Source organism: Mus caroli, chromosome 7 (genome assembly GCF_900094665.2).
Source record: "Mus caroli chromosome 7, CAROLI_EIJ_v1.1, whole genome shotgun sequence".
Lineage (NCBI taxonomy): Eukaryota > Metazoa > Chordata > Mammalia > Rodentia > Muridae > Mus > Mus caroli.
The window spans coordinates 125,354,075-125,368,320 of NC_034576.1; the positions used below are offsets into that span (position 1 = coordinate 125,354,075).

At 44.6% G+C, this 14,246-nt stretch overlaps 1 protein-coding gene and 1 pseudogene across 3 annotated transcripts in view; one reads left to right on the forward strand and one right to left on the reverse strand.

Annotated features, from left to right (window-relative positions):
* The window catches only part of Slc5a11 (solute carrier family 5 member 11), a 63,222-nt gene that overhangs the window by 18,020 nt on the left and 30,956 nt on the right, over positions 1 to 14,246 (forward strand). The window contains exons 3-8 of one of the 3 annotated variants that reach the window (XM_029480115.1): positions 3,249 to 3,365; positions 6,442 to 6,512; positions 6,868 to 7,025; positions 9,373 to 9,444; positions 10,738 to 10,842; positions 12,124 to 12,183. In XM_029480115.1, coding sequence (XP_029335975.1) covers positions 6,891 to 7,025; positions 9,373 to 9,444; positions 10,738 to 10,842; positions 12,124 to 12,183 — 372 coding nt within the window. In that variant the 5' untranslated portion in view covers positions 3,249 to 3,365; positions 6,442 to 6,512; positions 6,868 to 6,890. The remainder of the gene's footprint in view (positions 1 to 3,248; positions 3,366 to 6,441; positions 6,513 to 6,867; positions 7,026 to 9,372; positions 9,445 to 10,737; positions 10,843 to 12,123; positions 12,184 to 14,246) is intronic. The other 2 variants (XM_029480114.1, XM_029480116.1) reach the window with 2 other exon arrangements.
* Positions 4,745 to 5,240, reverse strand: LOC110297588 (annotated as a pseudogene).

Consider the following 14,246-nt stretch of genomic DNA (forward strand, 5'->3'; position numbering starts at 1 on the left):
TTTTCCTTTTCCTTTTCCTTTTCCTTTTCCTTTTCCTTTTCCTTTTCCTTTTCCTTTTCCTTTTCCTTTTTCTTTTTCTTTTTCTTTTTCTTTTTCTTTGTTTTTCAAGACAGTGTTTTTCTGTATAGCCCCAGCTGGCTGTCCTGGAACTCACTCTGTAGACAAGACTGGCCTCGAACTCAGAAATCTGCCTGCCTTTGCCTCCCAAGTCCTGGGATTAGAGGCATGTGCCACCACTGCCTGACCAAGGCAACTCTTATAAGGGACAGTAATTAATTGGGACTGGATTACAGGTTCAAGGGTTCAAGTGAGAATCAAAGCAGCATCCTAGCAGGCAGGCAGGCATGATGCTGGAAGAGCTGAGAGTTCTACATCTTTTATTTTCTTTTTTCTTTTTTCTTTTGGTGGGAGTGGGGCATTCACTGTAGCTGTCATCAGACACACCAGAAGAAGGCATCAGATCTCATTACAGATGGTTGTGAGCCACCACGTGGTGGCTAGGAATCAAACTCAGGACCTCTGGAAGAGCAGTCAGTGCTCCTAGTCTCTAAACCATCTCTTCAGCCCTCTACACCTTGATCTGAAGGCAACCAGGACAGGACTGTCTCTCAAGCAGCTGGGAGGAGGGTCTCAAAGCCGATTCCCCACCCCACAGTAACACTTCCTCCAAAAGGGCCACACCTCCTAATAGTGCCACTTCCTGAGCCAAGCATATTCAAACCACCACATTGAGTTTGATAATTCATTCAAGCAGAAGTCTGGGGAACTTATGTGGGAATGGATTTTAAGGGTGTGGGATAATAATAATAATAAATCAGCCTGATTTTATTGATATAAATCATCTGAATGGAGATTCTCGCACAGTTAAAAAAAAAAAAGGTGTCCAATATTTGTTTGAACGGTTAGCTGAAGCATTTATCAAAAGATGGTCTACTGAAAAGGAGTTAGAGATGCCTCATATCCCTCGGCTCATCCTTATGCTGATGAGGGAATTTTAAGGCTCAGGGAAATTGCAATACTAGAGTGGATTTGCTGTGTAAAACCTAATCCTCCACAACGGGAAGGCCCAGAAGACATGTTCTTCATTAACCCTATAAAAATGGAGGCACCAGCACATTTGAAGAGTCTTGTTTTCACCCTTTTCCTTGTGCCACCCCTTAGGGTTGAAGATGCTGCTGGTCAATTGGATGAACTAAATGCAATGGATATAATTGCCCTGAGGTAGCAGGGGCCAGGCATCAACACTGAATCTCCAGAGGCAAGGAGATCATAATTATTATAATGGCCAGTGTAGATAAAACAACATTTATAATCACCTAACTCATAATGGTCAGCACAGGCGAGGTCAGTTTTATAATAGCATGACTCATATGGATCTTTGGTATTGGCTAAGTACTCATGGTGTTTCCAGGCATGAAATAGATACGAAGCCTACTGCACTTCTGTTTAATCTGTATAAGCAGAAAATTTCTCAAATGAAAGAAAGGCTACATTGGATCATAGCAAAATGTAAACTCAGCCAGTGAATCAATTCCCAGACTTGAGCCAGTTTGCAGACCCAGAACCCCTTGAATGAAGGGGTGACTGGATTCCCATGAGGAAGGATCTTTATAAGACTCCTAAAAGTTTTGCTGCTTACCTTTCTCCTGTTCTTCCCCAGAGGGACCTATAGTCTTTTACAAGGGTAACTCTATACCGGGGAAAATCAGACTTTCTGGGCTCTATTGGATACTAGCTCTGAATTGATACTGATTCTGGGAGATCCCAAGAAACATTGTGGCCCTCCAGTTAAAGTAGGGCCTTATGGAAGCCAGGTGATTCATGGAGTTTTGACTGATGTCCAAAGACTCACTGTAGGTCCAGTAGATTCCCTAAACTCATCTTGTGGTTATTTCTCCAGTTCTAGAATATATAGTTGGGATACATATAATTAGAAGTTGGCAGAATTTTCACATTGGTTCCCTGACCTGTGGAGTGAGGGCTATTATGGTTGGAAAGGCTAAATGGAAGCCTTTAGAGTTGCCTCTGCCAAAGAAAATAGTGAATCAAAATCAGTATCGCATTCCTAGAGGAATTGCAGAAGCAAATGCCACCATCAAAGACTTAAAAGACGCAGGGCTGATGGTTCCCACCACATCTCCCTTTTACTCTCCTATCTGTCCAGTGCAGAAGACAGACGGATCATGAAGAACGATAGCTAAATTAAAATTAAATTAAATTTAAATTAAATCACGTAGTAACTCCTATTGCAGCTGCTGTACCAGATGCAGTTTCCTTACTTGAACAAATTAACACATCTTCTGGTACCTGGTATGTAGCTATTGATCTAGCAAATGCCTTCTTAGTACCTATTCATAAAGACCACCAGAAGCAATTTGCTTACAGTTGACAAGGCCAGCAGTATACTTTTACAGTTTTGCCTTAAGGATATATTAACTCTCCTGCCCTGTGTCATGACTTAGTATGACTTAGTTAAAAGGGATTTTTTTTTTCAAGACAGAGTTTCTCCGTGTAGCCCTGGCTGTCCTGGAACTCACTCTGTAGACCAGGCTAGCCTCAAACTCAGACATCTGCCTGCCTCTGCCTCCCAAGTGCTGGGATTAAAGGTGTGCGTCACCACTGCCCAGCATAGAAGGGATCTTGATCATCTGTCTTTCCTACAAAATTCACACTGGTGTACTGTATAGACAACATTATGCTGATTGGACAAAATGGGCAAGAGGTAGCAACTACTTTGGACTCATTTGTAAATGATACATATGCACATTAGAGGATGGAATATTGGTTATTGCTTTCATTTGGACATGAGATATGACGATTTGTGTCAAGTGACAAGGGGTGGATTATGATGCTACTCCTGGTTGTCAACTTGACTACATCTGGAATGAACGACAATCTGAAAATGGAGGGCACACATGTGATCCAGACCTTGAGGCTGGAAGGCACAGGCTTTTGGTCCTGTAAGTGTTGCATGATGCATGCTTTTGATTCAGATCTTGAGGCATAGTGGCCATGAAAATCTCAGGCCCAGGAAAGGTGGTACAAGCCTATAATTCCAGGAGACAGAGACAAGCAGATCTCTGAGTCTAAGGCCAGCCTGGGACAGAGCAAGTTCCAAGACAAGAAAAGCTTAGGTCCAGGAGTGGAGGTATATACCTTTAATCTAGGCCATACCTTCTGATGGAGGCTTGCATAAGGACAATAGAAGGAAGGGCTTGTTCTTCATTTGCTTGCACTTATTTTGCCAGCACGCCCACTGGAAGCCTACCTCTTCAGGATTGCGGTTTATACAGAGGGCCAGCTGAAACACCTAGCCTCGTGGAACTAGACTCTTGGACTTCCCATTCACAGCTGTCCATTGTTGGGTGAGTCAGATTGCAGACTGTAAGTCATCCCAACAAATTCCATTACTATACAGAGACATTCCATAAGTTCTGTGACTCTAGAGGACCCCAACACTCACACCCTCTACCATACACATAGGCACATACTCATGACTTGAATACCCTCTACCCCACACTCAGGCATCAGCAGAGCTGAGTTCTTTCTGGAGGCCCTGGGTCAGATTCTGCTCATTTGCTTTGTCAGCTTCTATAAGCCACTTGTATTCCTTGGTTCAGGGCCCATCATCCCATGCTCAAGGCCAGCAGTGCTGAGCTGACCCATCTTACGCTATCACTTCTCTGGCCCTTCCAATTCTTTGCCATTTGTGGTTGCATTAGAAGCTCCCAGCTGCGGGCTGGTGAGATGGCTCAGTGGGTAAGAGCACCCGACTGCTCTTCCGAAGGCTTCCGAAGGTCCAGAGTTCAAATCCCAGCAACCACATGGTGGCTCACAACCATCCGTAACGAGATCTGGCGCCCTCTCCTGGAGTGTCTGAAGACAGCTACAGTGTACTTACATATAATAAATAAATAAATCTTTAAAAAAAAAAAAAAAGAAGAAGCTCCCAGCTGCACCAGGGATCACCTGGCTAGCATACAATCATACAACCATACACTCACAGGTTCTGGATATTAGATATTAATATCTTTTGGGCCATTATTCAGCCTACCATAGGACTCTCTTAAATTGCCCATAGAAATGCAGTCTTCAGAGAAGTGGTTTCTAATGATAGCTCAAAGCATGGATTCTGGAGCAAGTTGTTCAGGTTCAAGCCCAACCCTTCCACTTGAATTGTGTTACCTGGAAAAGCTACTTAGCCTTTCTTTCTTTCTTTCTTTCTTTCTTTCTTTCTTTCTTTCTTTCTTTCTTTCTTTCTTTCTTTCTTTCTTTCTTTTTTAAAGATTTATTTATTGATTATATGTAAGTACACTGTAGCTGTCTTCAGACACTCCAGAAGAGGGAGTCAGATCTCGTTACGGATGGTTGTGAGCCACCATGTGGTTGCTGGGATTTGAACTCCGGACCTTCGGAAGAGCAGTTGGGTGCTCTTACCCACTGAGCCATCTCACCAGCCCTCTTTCTTTCTTTTTAAGATTTATTTATTTATTATATGTAAGTACACTGTAGCTGTCCCAAGCCACACCAGAAGAGGGTGTCAGATCTCATCACAGATGGCCATGAACCACCATGTGGTTGCTGGGATCTGAACCCAGGACCTCTGGACGAGCAGTCAGCGTTCTCAACCACTGAGCCATCTCTCCAACCCCCCTACTTAGCATTTCTGTCTTAACTCCTTCTACAAAACAAGAATGATAACAACAGAGTCCACTTTGCTGTGTAGAAAAACACTTTATTTTTTTCCCTACACTTATGTTTATTAAAAACTGACAAACAAACAAAACCTGTACAAAGGATATCCCCAAATTCCTTATCAATTTGAAACAGTAATCTTGAGAGACATTATCGCCTAGGACCCCCTCTTCCTCTGCCACGACCACGTCCTCTTCCTCTACCCCGGCCTCGGCCTCTTCCTGCAACAGCTTCTCTTTTCTTAGATTTCACCTTAGGTTCAACATCCACAAGTAGTGTATCTAGAGGTAAGCTGTCTGGTAGAATAAAATACCGAATGTTATTGCCCCGAATACTCAATGTTTCCAACTGTACAGGTTCTCTGTTCTTCAGGGTCATTTTCACAGCTTTAAGGTGTGTGTTCATGCTGACATCTACACCTGTGATTATTCCATGGACTTGTGTCCCATTCTTCAATTCAATGGTTACAGTTTCATGACTCAATTTCATCAAAAATCTCACGAGCTTCATCCTAGCGATGCAGTTCTCCCTTCTGGCCCGACTGTTCACGGAATTCAGCAGAAAAACACTTTAGAGGGACACCGGGAAGGCAGCAGTGCTGTGTGCATATTGAATATAAGCAATTTATGGAAGGCTGCAGCATTAGAACAAGACTGACTTCTCTTATTTTCCTCTGGCCACGTGCCCACTAAGCAGAAGGGTATACTGAGTAGTTTTTAATTCTTTTTCAGTTATTACTCCTTTTCATCCGTTCAACACAAAGTCATGACATAGGGGAAGAGGGTCTTTGCCTTGAGGAATTGCCTTCCTCAGATTGACCTGGGGGCGAGTCTGTGGGACATTTTCCTGATTTACTGATTGACGTGGAAGGGTCGAGCTCACCCTGGGCAGTGCCAGCCTACACAGAGGCTCCTGGGTGGTATAAGAGAGCAGGCTGAGTAAGCCATGGGGAACAAGCTAGTGAGCAGCATTCCTCTGGCCTTCACATCAGTTCCTGTTTCCAGGTCCCTGCATGGGTTCCTGTCCTGACTCCCCACAAGGATATGCTGTGATAGGGCAGTGTAAGCCAAATAAACCCTTTCCTGACCAAGTTGCATTTGGTTCTGGTGGTTATTACAGCAATAGGAAGGAAACTGAGATACCTGGGAAGAGGGAATCTCACTTGAGGGACCACTTCCATCAAGTTAACCTGCGGTCATATCTGTGAGGCCTGTTCTTAACTGCTAACTAGTGTGGTTCGATCCAGTCTACTGTGGGCTGTGCCATCCCTGGGAAGTAGGCTGGGCTCTATGAGAAAGGCAACTCAACGTAGCCAGAGAACAAGCGAGTAAGCAATGTTCCTTCATGGCCTCTGCTTCGGTTTTTGCACTGAGTTCCTGACTTGGCTTAGAGATGGACTGTAACATATATGATGAGATAAACCTTTTCCACTCCAAGTTGCTTTTGGTCAGGGTGTTTGTCATAGCAACAACATGTGTCTGTCACAGAAACTAGACCAGGACTAAAAATATGCTGGAACTTTCTTTTCAATTTTCTCTTCCTGACAGGGTCTTGCTATGTAGCCCAGGCTGGCCTCACATTCAGCAATCCTCCAAATTGCTGGGATTACTAACGTGCTTGCTGTTGTCTGCACTCTTTGAGTTTTTTCTTCTTTACCTTTGCTGAGTGAATAGTTGAATCGTTAAACCAAAACCAACCAACCAAATCAACTGCAGTGCTGTGAGCTTCTGTGTATTTTCTGAGTAGGTGAAAGAGTGGATGGTCAGAGGGATGGATCTGACTTCCTAAAGCTCTGTCTCCACCAGATCTCCATCTAGGTATCTCTCTGTTTCTCTGTCTCTGTCTGTCTGTGTCTGTGTCTGTGTCTGTCTGTGTCTGTCTGTGTCTGTGTCTGTGTCTGTGTCTGTGTCTGTGTCTGTGTCTGTGTCTCTGTCTCTGTCTCTGTCTCTGTCTCTGTCTGTCTGTGTCTGTCTGTTTGTGTCTGTCTCTGTCTCTGCCTGTCTGTCTGCCTGCCTGCCTGCCTGCCTGCCTGCCTGCCTGCCTGTCTGTCTGTCTGTCTGTCTGTCTGTCTGTCTGTCGGTCTCTCACTTGCTCCATGGCGGGGAGGGGGGGGGCAGCTACAAGTCAAGATTAAGGGAAGAAAGGAATCTAACATTGCTTTGCTCTCCCCAGGAGTGAGCGGCTCATTCAGCACCATGGAGAGTACCACCACCAGCCCTCAGCCTCCACAGTCTGACTCCCTGGAGGCCTTTCCCCAAAAGAGCATGGAGCCTGCAGACATCGCTGTCCTAGTTCTGTACTTCCTCTTTGTTCTGGCTGTTGGATTATGGGTAAGCCGGAAGATGAGGTGAGAGATGGGACAAGGAGAAAATATCTGGTTAAAACCCCTGCGTAAATCCTATCCTTTGGGAAAACAAGATACCAAGAAGGGAAGAAATGAACTATAGCAATTAAGACTTAAAATATGTGCAGGTAGGTGATCGTTATGAGTTTGAAGCCAGACTGGCCTATATAGCAAGTTCCAGGACAGCCAGGGACACACAGTGAGACCTTGTCTCTAAAAGTTCCCCCAAAATATGTGGGATGCCTGAGGTACAAGTCAGTGTAGAGCACATTGCTAGAATAGGGGGACCCTGAATTTTTTAAATGCACTGTGTTAGGCATAAGTTATGTAATTCTATGTAATTTGTAAGGAAGATATTTTTTAGAAAAGCAGTATTTTGTTACTTTGTGTGTGCGTGTGTGTGTGTGTGTGTGTGTAGATATATGATCATGTGTGCATGCCCACAGAAGTCAGAAGAAGAGACCGGAAGAGGATGTGAGTTGAAGTTACAGATGGTTGTGGGTCATCTATGCAGGTGCTGGGAACCCAAATCTGGTCCTCTGCAAAAACTGTAAACACTCTTAGCCACTTAGCATTCTCTCCAGCCAGCCCCTCAAGGAAGATTTAAACCCAATTTACAGATAAAGGAAACCTAGGCCCTAAAAATTTAGATTCTTTAATCTAATACTAAATTATGAGCCAGACTCCTTATTTTTTTAACTTTGAAAACTATGCTCTCATATATATGATTTATCTTATATATCACATATCATATATATGCTTTTTCACAGTAATATAGTTAGAGTCACATGGTTCAAAACTAATAGTAGCTTAATAAATATCATATAAAGTCCACTATGAGGATTTCCTTCAGAGGTGACCACAATTATTAACTCATGAGCTTTGGACATACTGTTTATTAATATAGTTTTCCAGGTTTAAAGGCAAATCAAAACAAATTATATGTCTTGCTGCATAGCCCAGTCTGGCTTCAAACTTGTAGGCCTCCTGCCTTAGCCTCTGGAATGCTGGAATTACTGGAATTACAGGTGTGCAATGTTGTGCCCAGACAGCAAACATTTGTGTGTGTGTGTGTGTGCATGAGAGAGACAGAGAAAGAGACACAGAGAGAGACAGAGAGAGAGAGAGGAGACAGAGAGACAGAGGAGACAGAGACAGAGAAATGGAGCAAATGTTAGTATGTGTATGTGTATGTGTATGAGAGAGAGAGAGAGAGAGAGAGAGAGAGAGAGAGAGAGAGAGAGAGAGAGAACATTGTATATGTGGGAGAGACAGAGCAAATATTGGTGTGTGTGTGTTGTAGTGTGTGTATGAGTGAGAGAGAGAACAAGAGACAGAGAAAACACTAACATGTGTGTATACATGTGTGTGTAGTGTGTGTATGTGTGTAGTGTATATACATGTGTGTGCATATGTGTAGTGTGTCTTATGTGTTTGTGTTGTGTAGTGTGTGTACATGTGTGTAGATGTGTGTGTAGTGTATTGTGTTTGTGTGTGTAGTATGTGTATAGTGTGTGTACATGTGTGTATGTATACATGTGTGTGTGCACATGTGTGTGCACTGTCCTCTTTGTTCTAACCTTGCCATTTCCAACCAGTCCTGTCTCCTAGATATCAGTACATGGAAACATTTTCATTGTCTTAATAGTTTCAGGGGGTTCCTGCAGATGCTTCCAGTGTGACTTAGGCAGTGACCTGTGCTGAGGGTCACCTGGGCTTTTGTTCTCCCATTTCATTTTTTTAATTTATTTTTTATTATTTTTAAAAGATTAATTTATTATTATATCTTAAGTACACTGTAGCTGTCTTCAGATGCACCAGAAGAGGGCGTCAGATCTCATTATGGATGGTTGTGAGCCACCATGTGGTTGCTGGGATTTGAACTCAAGACCTTCGGAAGAGTTGTCAGTGCTCTTAACCACTGAGCCATCTCTCCAGCCCTTAATCTCCCATTTCTTACCACAGCGCTATAATGGGTCAACTGTGCACATCCATTGTTCTGAAGTCAGGCTAATGCAGGCTACTTTTCCTACAGTAGATTTGTCAGGTTACAAGGCAACACACATTTGTAATATGGCAGCTGACATCAGAATGCCCTCTTTTAGCTAGTTTTAGTCTGCACTCTCAACAGTGATATATGCCAGCCTATGTACCACCCTCAGTAGCAATGTATTGCTTTCATTTTTCCAACCTGACATGGGAAAAGGATATCTCAGGGTATTGTTGGCATTCACTTACAAAGGATGAGTCTGGATATCCTTCCATAGGGTATGTTTAAGATCTACTTACAGGCTGAGCATAGCATTGTCCTCATCCAGCCCTCTTCTTTGCAGTCCACAGTGAGGACCAAACGAGACACAGTGAAAGGCTACTTCCTGGCTGGAGGGGACATGGTGTGGTGGCCAGTAAGTGGTCTCTAGTTTAATTTATCTCTTCTTAGGCTGGGATGGAGTTCTGTGGTAGATGCTTGTCTAGGGTGCACAAGGCTCTGGTTCCCATGAAAGCACTGCAAAGCTGTATGTTTTAAGTCATTTCTCAAAGACTCTTCAAGCTCTGACATTGTTTTACTCCATGTTGTCTTCAAGCGGAGTGAAAACTAGAGAAAAACTTGCTCCAATTCAAACTTATTTACACAAAAAGAACCTGTCATCCCACCTGCAGGATACTTACAGAGGTTCAATTTACCAATATTGCTATGGCCAGATAACCTAGTTTCTCAAACTTTCTCCCTGTCATCTGTCTAGCAATCAATGTACATACGCCATCTGTCACATATCCATCCATCCATCCATCCATCCATCCATCCATCCATCCATCCATCCATCCATCATCTGACATTTATCTGCTTTAGCCTCTCTCTTTCTTGAAGGTCTCTAACACTTTCAGCTTCACAAGAACCCCACTCCAGACTGCTCACCCCCCTCTAGGTCCAGGTCAGCATGTGAAGGACATCTGCCTCCCTCCCTGGTAGTATCCCTGGCAACTGTTTTATCCCTGATTGCACTTCAAGCTCATGACTGTATCAGTTGCCATGGCTACAGTAGATTGCTGCTCTGTCTGGGCTCAAGCCTGGATGTCCCATTCAACACCTGACCTGAGGAGTGCACGCTGAGCTGTATGTCGGCATGAAAATGGAAGCCATCCATGGAACCAAGAGCGCAGATAATAAATACAACAGTCCAGTTAGCTATTCCTCTTTAAGTGGATCTACAGACACTGTCAAACACATGAACACACTCACACAGGTATACACACATGAATACACGCATGCATACACACACATACACACACAGGCACACATGCATGCATACACACATATGCACGCGCATGCACACACACATGCATACACATGCACATACACATACAGGCACACATGCATGCATACACACATATGCACGTGCATGCACGCACACACACATGCATACACATGCACACACACACACACACACACACACACACACACACACACACACACATTGCTGAGCTGGAAGCAGAGCTGATTTTGATCCTGTAAACAACCATGGATGAGGCAGACACTTTCTCAAGTTGTGCACTGCACACATAAGGCACAGAGGATAGAATGGTCTCACAATCTATTTCCCCACCTGTCTTAGTCCTTTTCAAGACCGGTCAGAACTGGGAGTCGGGACGTTTTTCCAGGCCCAGCTCCAGGATCTCTCCCATTCATCTCCCCACAGGTGGGTGCATCCTTGTTCGCCAGCAATGTTGGAAGTGGACACTTCATTGGCCTCGCTGGGTCTGGTGCTGCTGTGGGCATTTCTGTTGCTGCCTATGAGCTTAATGTGAGTTTTCCCGTGACGCAGACATCTCCCCTCTGTTCTGCAGTAGAAAGCAGGGGATGCGTGAGAATACTCACTTGGTACTTTAAAGTGAATGGTTTCTTTTAGTTAAGCAAACAGGAGGCTTCAAAGGTGCTCCTGGCCAACAAAAGTTATTTGTGTCTCTCTGCATCTGCTTGGTGGGAACCTATAGGGCCATAACCCCCAAATTCAAGAGGATGAGGACTCAGGATCCTTCCTTGACTATGTAGGAAGCGACAGGCAGCAGGTGTCAAAAGGCATAGCCATATATGTTAGGCATCAGTTAGCCATCACTGGAATGAAATGCTCAGTACTGTCTGTCCTCCATGTCCCGGGAGACACAGAGATAGATGGATTCTTCATGCTCCTCTCCATTGGAGGCATCTCACAGAGTAGCTTTTCCGAGGGGTACTTGTGTTGTTCATAATAACAAATATTTGTAAGTGCTTACCCTGTGACAGCCACAGACAGATATGTCACATACACACTCACATGGTAAGAGTCCCCTACAGGCTAGATCCAGGAGGTCTCAGCAGTCACACTCGCACGCTGTTTGACCATGGTCAAATTGCTTGACTTTTCTGAACCTCCTGTGTACATGAGGGGCTGGTGTGGAGGATGAATGAACTCCTGATTGTGAAGGCTGCAGAGCAGTGCCTGGCATGGAATTAATGCTCATTCAGTTCCACTGATTCTCCTGAAGCAGTCTAGTGAGGTTCTCTTATGGCTAATTCGTAAGGGGGAAGGGGGCTCTTCCTGTGGTAACTCTCCCAGAAGCCTCAGCTCCCTGTTAGTACAGCTTCCCACTGCAGGGGAAGAGAAGTGGGGTGCAGAATGGACCAGAGAGGACAATGGTATTAGGAGACAGAACTACACGTCCCAAGTCTTTTATTCTTTTTCCTCTCTCTTTTTTTTCTTGTTTGTTTGCTTGTTTGGGATTTTTGTTTTGTTTTGTTGAGGGTCTCACTATGCTGCTCAGACTGGTCTCAAACTCCTTAGCTAAAATGAACTTCCTGTCTCGCCTCTAAGAAGCTGAGAATTCAAGAACTCCTCCCTATGCTGTTAGTCTCTTGACATTTAAAAAATGGAAGCATAAAGGTCAGGGAAAGCAACCCGCTCAGCAAGGAAGGGACTAATCAGGGGTGCAGTGCAGGCTAGACTGGCTCAAGGTGCAGGAAATGGCTCCATCCCATGTGTGGGGCAGCTCTGACTGTGGGGTTTTTTTTTTTTGTTTGTTTTGTTTTTGTTTTTGTTTTTGGACAGGGCTTGTTTTCTGTGCTGATGCTGGCCTGGATCTTCCTTCCTATCTACATTGCTGGCCAGGTGAGTGTGAAGTGGGGTGGGCAATATGGCATGGGAACAGCTGTGGGAAGGCCAGCGCACCTCCCACTATGGATATCCACCAGACAGCCACCAAGTCTGCCACTGGGACCAGATGCTGCAGAAGTGAGAAAAAAAGGACCCTCCTCCCATGCAGACCCAATATCCACTGTACACATGCAGTACTCAGAGACTGATCAAAAAGATCTTTTCAATGCCAGAACCCAAAGGTAAACTTACTGTAGCTAAAGCACACACACACATATACATCTGTGTACATGTGCGTGACACAGTGGCTGAGCTATTTCTGTCTGAGATGGCATGGCAACAAAGAATTGGACAGATGAGATATCTACTTAGGTCTTTGTCAGAGTCTGCTAGAGATGGAATTTAGAGCTGCTACCACAGAACCACAGCCTTGGCTTAGACTTGGTAGAAAGCAGTGTGCAAAGGTTTTTTGATGCCACTGTCAGCTGCTTGTCCCTCATGTTCCTCAGACCTTTGTCTGTATCAGGTCGAAAGGCATCATAGCCACCCGCTGAGCAATGACTGAACTTAACTTTGTAATATGAACATTTAAAAATAGACAAAGTAGGGGGAGTTAGGGGATTAGAAACTATGAAAAGTTAAAAAGTGACCGAGTGGGATTCATGGCTCCCCTGTGGAGATTACCAGGAGTCTAAAGGAGGCTTGGATGAGCAGGGGGCCTGGGCCTGCTCATGAAGTCATGCAAAATAGGGAAAATGGAAAATATCTCAGATACACCAAGAGTGATGTGTGTGTGTGTGTGCATGTGTGCGTGTGCACTCGAGCTTGCACGTGTGCACATGTTCATGTGTGCCACAGACACTGTGGAGGTCTGAGGACACTTTCAGGAACTTGTTCTTTCCTTACATGAGTCTGGGAGGGTTGACCTTGGTTGTCTGATTCGGTCTGCAAGCACCTGCTAAGCAGTAGGTTTTAACTGATCAGACAGGGAAGGAGAAAGGGTGGCGAGATGCAGGCTGTTCGTCAGAGTTGCAGGAGGGATAGGCAGGTGTTCTCAGATGACGGGTCCCATTTTCTCTGGCAAGCAGACAGCAATGTTGCATGCTGGGAGGTTGGCTACGGGGAGTGGGGAGTGAGAGAGATCTGAGATAATTCAGGCTGCTATAACTGTTTGTAGTAGATAAACTGTCAATAGCCACGGTGCCTTCCAAGGCAGAGGGGGCATCCTTGCTATGGTACATAAAGCCAGGAAAAGGGACAATGTGAATAGAGCTGTACACTCTTACTGTCCTATAACAAGATAATATTGGGCTGTGGTGCAGGCCAGTGATACTTTGTTAGCCCGTGCGCACAGACCCTGGGTTCCATGCCATTAACCACAAAATTGGAAAAAGAAAATAAAATTCCTGGGATTATTGCAAAAAGACATCCTTTGGGTGGTGCCAAAGGAGAGTGAGCCCACATTGGGTGCCACAGTAGTGAGAACGCAGACCACCACCCAGTTTGCTTTTAATAGGACGTAAAGGTGGGTGTGGCAGCACACAGTAAACAGAGAGTCAAGCCATAAAGCACGAATGTGTTGTGTTGTAAGGTGAACACCCATGTCCGGATGTAAACCTCTTCTGGATACTTCTTCCTCTTTAGTCATGGCCGCTCACTTCCTGGCTCAGTGTTATAGTTTCCCTATGCAGTGGAATTTTATGCAGTTGATCTGACTCCCCAAAGCTGTGTGTGCATGGAATTGGGATGTATGCAGCTGGCTATCTTTAGCTGTGTAGTGAGGTGAGATGAGAATCTGTTGTGGTGTAGGGTTGTGTAGAGTGTCTTCAGATCTTGTACTAACCATTCTGTGATTTGTGGGCTTTTAGTTTGTTCTATTGGACTGTGGAGGACCATGATGCTAATGACACTTTCTTACAGGGTATAAATTCTGGAATTTGCAAAATCAGTTCTGGAAAAAAACTGTTGGGTAACTTAGGAGTTACAGATGTGTTTTCTAGTCAGAGGCTCTCTCTCTCTCTCTCTCTCTCTCTCTCTCTCTCTCTCTCTCTCTGTGTGTGTGTGTGTGTGTGTGTGTG